General features: G+C 44.7%; 1 protein-coding gene across 1 annotated transcript in view; it reads right to left on the minus strand.

Moving 5' to 3' along the window:
• LY75 (lymphocyte antigen 75) overlaps positions 1-4764 on the minus strand; it is a 47128-nt gene extending 42364 nt beyond the window's left edge. Inside the window, exons 1-4 of the mRNA XM_068687657.1 lie at positions 4574-4764; positions 1980-2354; positions 838-1011; positions 407-571 (exon numbers count right to left, since the gene is read on the minus strand). Coding sequence (XP_068543758.1) covers positions 407-571; positions 838-1011; positions 1980-2354; positions 4574-4658 — 799 coding nt within the window. The 5' untranslated portion in view covers positions 4659-4764. The remainder of the gene's footprint in view (positions 1-406; positions 572-837; positions 1012-1979; positions 2355-4573) is intronic.
• Between the last annotated feature and the right edge of the window lie 2656 nt (positions 4765-7420).

Consider the following 7420-nt stretch of genomic DNA (forward strand, 5'->3'; position numbering starts at 1 on the left):
AAGCACACTGATAGTTCCTCCAGGCCAAGTCTGAATATCAGCAAGAACAATTTCACAAGATGCTAACATGCTGCTAAAACGCAAGTGTAATAAATGCGCATACAACCCAATGAACTTCCACTCTGGCCCATATTTGAGATTTTGGGGACATTACTTATATATAAGAACAAGAGCTAGTAACTGCAACAAAGTCACGCAGATAAACTTAAAAGCAAACAAACAAAAGAAACCCATTCTTCTAAAGTGAGATCAGCAACATAGTTTTTGTTAAACTAAGAAGAGCACCAAGGCATTTAATCATGATCAAGTTTTAATCCAGGATTTAAAGACAGAAACTAAAATGTTGTCTTCACTGATGTTACTTAACAACACTTCTTAATGTTCATACGTGAATAAATACACCTACCTTGTACATAACTTAATTCAGACGCATCTTGGATGCTAAGTAAATCTCCCCCTTGCTTTTGACATGAAATATAAGCTTCCTTCCAAGAAAGAGCAGACTGTGTATTAAACTGGTAGCAACTTTTAGCCCCCGGATCATGTTCCCAGATATCCTGACAGCCATCCTCTGTTTAAAGGAAGCAGAAGGTACTTTTAACTATGGCTATAACGAAACATCAGGAACGTTTCAGAACAAAAACTGCAATACTGAAACTTTATGTATTTTTACATTGAAATCACATACTGCAGAGTAAGTGTGTGCTGTCAACGCTGCAACAGAAACGTGACCTGTTTTTACCCAGCTTACCAGCAAGGTGTTATGCCAAGGTGGAGCTGTACGTACATACGTGAAGTGACAGAATGCTTGGAGGACTATTTAAAAACCCAACACACCTGGTTGTAAGCAGATTCCCCATTTTCCATCATGAGTATAATCTTCAGATGTGGCGCACCATTTCCCACCCGTGTGTGTTTCATCCTGAATGCAGTCATGATGCCAGGTGTCATTATACAGAAAGGGGAATTCACAGGGTTTCCCATAGGAGTTCCCATCTTTGGTATAAATCTCTGTATGGGGGAAAAATTAATAAAGGATTAGATACAAGTTGCCTGGGCAAGCAAAAGGACACCAAATATATTGTTATTGCTTGTACAGACATAGTTAATTTCAAAGCACCCAAATCACACTTGTGGACTTAAAACACAGTATCTTGTTGTTATAGATAATACGCAGCAATGCCAGAACCGAAAGAAATGAGAAGAAAATATTTTTCTGTACTTTTTCTTCTGCGTGATGCATAACACATTGGAAATGTGCTCCCCCCTTCCTGGTGAGTCAGGGACAAATACATTGTCCTGTTGAAATCCAGACAGTTCATGCAGAACACTACAGGACAAGGTTATATTAATCAGACACAGAAGAGGGAAAACTTATTGCAAACTGGAGCCTACTGGGCTCTTCAGACTGGCCACTTTGAAAAAAAAAATATCAAATATAATCAAAATTCTCCTCTCAAATAGAGTAAAGCAAGTTTCTACCACTTCTTTCTGCACGCATTAAATTTTAGATGAGTCTGGCTTCCATGGCAAGTGAATAGACTACCAGAGTAAAACAAACAGGGTTCCAAAGAGTCCAACAGGCTGAGAACCGACAGCACATGCCGAATTTGATTGTACAGCCTACCAGCTGTACCAATCCTACTTTTAAGGTAACAGAAAATTTCACCTCTCTGTGAAGAGGACAGTTTCAGTTCTGATACAATGTGGTTGATATTTCATAATAGGTTGTCACAAAAATACGGGGGTGGGTTTAAACATGCTGGGAAAGCTACTTGGTAACACAACTTATCCAGCTGTGTAGATATATGTATTTTTTCTTAAAATAGTTAAGATTCAATCTTGAATATCAGGATCTCTCTACAGCAAAACATTCTATGTGATCAGTCTTTTCATATAATTAATTTTCTGAATTTATTGTCATAAATGTAGAAGTGAAAAAACAACTATTCTCCGTCCAAACCCCAGTACAAACTTACCATGGTAAGGATACCGACATATATCATCAGAGGAATTGTTGCTTCTCCACTGGTCTGATGCATTTATGCTTGCAGTTACAAAGTTATTCACCAAAGTCACCTTGTACTGCGATGCACCAATGATAGAAGCATCAGCACATCGCCACCACAGCATTAGTTCTGAGTTACAATCAACCATTTTCAGGCGAGATGGTAATTTGGTGACTATATCAAGTCCCAAGCACTGCCTGGATCCCAGATGAAAAAGGCGATTCTGGGATACCCATTTCCATAAAGCTTCACTTGTCTCTTTGCAGTCATCCATCAGTATCCATGACTTTTTAACTTGTAAGCACTTGTTCAGTCCGTCATGGCGAATGGTAAAGGCATTGTTGCCTGGGTAGGAACAAATCAATATCCATGTAAGAGTATGAATCAGTATCACTTTCAGAGGAAGTTCTTTTAAAAAGTTTAATCACATTCTGAGGCACACTACCAGAAAACTAGAGTGACAGCTCTTTTTACATTATACTCGGTCTCTTACTGCAGCTTACCAGTAAGTACATATTCCTGCACTTTAGCAAGTATTCTTTACTTCAGTAACAACAAAAAAGTCTCTTCCAAAGTTATTATAAAATGAGGGGATAAAATGAGGCTGTTTTCCAAGTCCAACTCTATCAAACAAAAATCATCTTTTAATTATAACACATGCTGATTGGATCAATCTCTAATTAATTTGCAAGCTTAGTGAGTTAAGAATTTTGTCTTTGATGCAAATGCAGTAACACACCACAGGCAACATAAAATATAATTAATAATAATCCTCAGTTAGTAAGCACTTTCTTTTCTAATCTGTGTACCGTGTATGACTGATAGCAGGATGGGCTCACGCTTGAACCAGCTCATGGGTGCAGCTGCATCATTACTAAAAAAACTGGCATTGCTTTTTGAGGGAGAGACTTTTCGAATGAATATTCAACTCACTGCAAAACTACACAAGAACAAAATGCAGGGCCCCTAAGATTCCAGACAAAGCATTAGGAGTATCATTTTCAAAATGATACAGAAATGCTAGTTCCACTTTCAGCTGTGACTTAGCTTGTCCCTTAAAAAAAAAAAAAAAAAAAAAAAGAGCCGGCAAAGCATAACATTTAATTTTAAAGAGATATGGATCACCAGAGATATGGATCACCTCACTGATACAAGCTGATGCCTCTGACAGTATAACACCACTATGACAAGTGGCAGTAGGTTTAAGCTAGCCAGGAAAAAAAAAATGTCTAAAACTATTTCTATGCCACAGTGAAGATGGCCCCCCAGTATAAAATGTTCACTAACCAGGCTGAAAAGGACCTCTGCTGTCCCGGACCCACAAGGCTATTACTCTGCTGCTTAAATAAGGAATCTGCTGAGTAGCGTTTTGTATTTAATAGTAATGCACTGTCAATCACATTCCTACTGCGTTTTTTTAATATGACTTAATAATAGGTTTGGCTGAACAGCAAGGAAAATATTCAGTGATGTTATTCAGTGAATTTTACCACTATTTCCCAGTATACTAGTGTATTTTCCACTGCATAAGTGCCAAATAGTCTAAATGGTACTGAGCTGGTCAAACTGTAAAGAATCTCTAAGTCAGCCACCACCGAGGTGGCTTTTTCTAAGTGCACGTTTTAACCAACCCTCTCTTTCATCCTCTTTATTAACTAAGTAAGATATTTTAACCAGCCAATCCTGCTTTTGTGGTACCTTTTTACCCTGTGATTTTGCAACACTTTATCTTCCTTTTGCTTCTTATTCTCCCCTCCAGACTTTCATCTCCTTTTCAGTTTCTTGCAACTTGCTCTACGCCTTTCCCCAGATCAACCTTTCCTCATTCTTCTTTCACTTCTTCCTGCATAACCTTCGCTCTTAAATCAAGAGCAAAACCACTGCTTTTTAGAATTTCCCCCCAAAAAATCCAGTTGTCATATCGGACCTCTCTTGTGAGGCGCTTTTTGAAGAGCAGTGCTCGGTGCCTCCCACTCAGCGCCCTCACCACGAAGCTTCGCAGGACACCTTCAGCTACAAACTCTTCCCAGGTAGCTTCACGGGGCACTTTCAGCTACAAACTCTTACCACGAAGCTTCACAGGGCACCTTTAGCTGCAAACTCGTGGCGGGTCGCCTCACGGGACGCGTCCAGCTGCACCCCCCGCCTGTCACCGCAGGGGTCGCAGGAAGGAGTGAGGTGGCCGGGCAAGGCTCAGGGCTGGCTCTGCTCGCCACCAGCCCCGAGACTTTCCCTGAGGTGCAACCCCCCGAGCCGCTTCGTGAAACACGAGCCTTGCCCCTCCGCACCCCACACCGGGCGAGCCCCAAAGCCGGTCAGCCCCCTCACACACCTCAGCGGGAGGCCGGGCAGCCTCCTCACGCCCCGCGCGGACGGAGGAAGGCCCGGTGCGGAGCGGGGCAGCCCGGCTTCTCCCCTCAGCCCGGCTTCTCCCCTCAGCCCCCTCCCGCCCCGCAGCCGGCCCGCCGCGCACCGCAGGGCCTCCCGCAGCGCCCCGCGGCCGCGCAGCGCCGGCTCCCTGCCCCTTCAGCCCCTTCAGCCCCTCAGGTGGGCTCCCGGCTTACCTGCGGGGTCCCGCCGGGCGGCGCAGCAGACGAGGAGCCAGGCGAGGCCGCAGGCGGCCAGCCCGGGTCCCGCCGGCCGCCTCATGCTCCCGCGGAGCGGCCGCGCTGAGGGGCTCGCCGTGCCCGAGCGTCGCGCCTGCCGCCGGCTGGCCCGAGCGCCGAGCGGCCGGCCTGATTGGTCCGCCCCCGCGCCGCGTCACTTGTTGCCAGGAGAAGAGAGGCTCCGGGTTTGAGGCGAGGGGAGAGGCGGGGCCGGGCGGCGGCCGCGGGGTCGGGGCCGCGGGGCCGGGCCGGGCAGGGCCAGGGGCGGCTGTGCCGGGCGGAGCGGAGTTAGCGAGGGGCATGGAGACAAAGGGAAGGGGGCTGCGGAGAGGGGGAGCGGGGGAGAGAGCGAGGGCAGGAGGCGGAAAGTGAAGGAGAACGAGGAGGGGAAAAAGAGGAAAAGTGAAAGGAAAAAGAAGCGAGGGAAAAAACGGGCAAAATCGAGGAAAAAGCAAGAAAAAAAAAATCGAAAAGAGGACCTAGTTACCTCATAGTGCTCTAAACAAGCTAACGATAAAGTAATTAAAGTAGAAAGGAAACTAAGTGGGAATTCTAAACGGACAAAAGAGTGAAGAAAAAGTGAAGAACCAGACCTAATTAACACATAGCAATTAAAGCTAAACCCAAAGCTTTACAAAGGTTAAAGGTGAAAGAGTATGTGGTAAACGTGAAGAAAAGGCAACAGAAAACAGAAGTAACAAGTAATAGCAGATGCTAAAGTGAAATAACCGAAGGTGGATACAAACACACTTTTATAGGCCACCCTGCGGCCCTCGCTCCCTCCCAGCGCCAGGGCCTGGTGTGAGGCCCCTATGTCCCACAGCCTGTCCCCTCAGCCTGTCCCCACAGGCTGCAGCCAGGGGTCCCTGCCCTCCTGTCCAGCAGCCGAGGGCCCCAATGTCCCCCGTGGGTTGCTCTGTGGTGTGGCCATGCCCAGGGGACACGTCTCCCTCCTGTAGGGACACCCCCAGCAAGGCCACTGAGTCCTCCCCTCCTGGCCATCCCAGTCCTGTGCTGGCTGTGACACTGAGGAGGGAGCAGAACAGTGGCAGGCAGCCGCGATACTTTCTAAGAGTTGGCGTTGTCAAGTAGCTAGAAGCTAAAATTGCAGTGAGCTGGTCTGCTCCTGCCAGGGAAGGGAAAGAGGGAGGAGAGAAAAGGAGCAGTTGAAATAGTTATTGCTGAGAAAATTATGATGCTGAATACAGGAAGTTACAGAAACCAAAAATAAAAGCACAAAGAGACGAACAACCAGTTGGCCTGAAGGAGGAAAAGAGAAAGAAGGAGAGCTGACAAAGTATGTGAAATAAAATCGTGTCTGTTTATAGCTCTGTGTTCTGTGATTCAGCGCTGACCTGGAAAGGCTGTAACCCCAGCTGTGCAAGAAAGCACTTGCAAAGTTGCAAGGAAAAAACATTTTGGCTAGAAAAATCTATTTTGATTTGGCTTAGAGGAGAAGACATTCAGGGAGAGAAACAGATCTTCACGAAACTGGGAAGGGCAACATGCAGTCTGTTTTATGTGTTTCAGATGTGCCCATCGCATAGGAATCTGGCCACCCGGGGAAGGCAGGAGTGGAGGGTGTGCCGGACTGGGAATTGAACGGAAAGAAAGTGAACAAAACCAGGCATCTGTAAGTAAGCAACTGTTCTGTGCTGCTGGAAACCGCAGAGCCAGACCTGGCTGCGAAGGCAGGAGCTATTCTTAAGATCAGAAATTGGTTTCAGGCAGTGAGGGGTCCATAGCCGCAGCAAAACTGAAGCTCCTCTACCAGAAAGTGTTTGTTTTCTGGAAGAGCAAAGCACTCACGTCTCAATGCAGAGAGTGGGAGGCAGAAATTCCCAACTGGAGGGTCTGATACAAAAGCGAGCTATTCAAACTAAAATTAAATATGCGGTGGGGTACCGCATATATTTTTTAAATAAAACATCATAATGAGAAGCACCAGGTGTGAACCCTGCATCCCCATGAATCTTTCCAAATGAGTGCTATTTCTAATGTAATAACTGACTGTCCTGGTTTTGGTGTAAAGAGTTCAACTTTGAAACTAACAGCATGCAGTACATATTTACTGAACATACACCAGCAATTTTGAAATTAACAGTATGTTATTTACTGAACATGTATCAGCAGATACTTATGTTAATACAAGGGAGGTTCTCTTAAGACATGTAAATTTATATAGCATCTATTCTTCATTGTGTGCTTCCAATTTGATGTCCTTTTTCATTTATCTGCATATATTATACCATGCTAGATAACACAGGATCAGGCCCTGATTCTGACTCAGAAATTAAAGAATGCCAAAGGATAGTAAAGATTGCTGTTGAGCTTATTGCTGTTTCAGTTGCATGTGCATGTGTGTGCCCTACACTTACACTCTCATACATTAATATAAAAGGAGATACACAATATACATCTTTTGTAAGCCTACCAAAACACATCCTTTCCCTCTGCTCCCTGCCAAGCAGAAGACAGATAAGAATGTATAGATTCAGATCTCTACTACTGCTTTACTTATCCAGCACAATCCAGAAAGACTGTTTTGATGACAGAGGTTTCAAAAATAGGAAGCTATTGAAAACCACAGTGTCCATTGAGATGTATGCAGTAGTGTTGCTATTTTTTATGTCAAGAATATTAAAAAAAATAATAATGAAAAAACACTTTTTTTTTTCTTTTTTGAGTGTCTTCTAATAAGATAAAAAACCTTATCACAGCACAATGTTCTGAAGTCTGTGGAAATGATCATCTAAAAGCTAATCAGCAAATTTGTGGCTGTTAACCCTTCAGTGGGCTTGGGCA

The sequence above is a fragment of the Anas acuta genome, chromosome 6 (genome assembly GCF_963932015.1).
Source record: "Anas acuta chromosome 6, bAnaAcu1.1, whole genome shotgun sequence".
Classification (NCBI taxonomy): domain Eukaryota; kingdom Metazoa; phylum Chordata; class Aves; order Anseriformes; family Anatidae; genus Anas; species Anas acuta.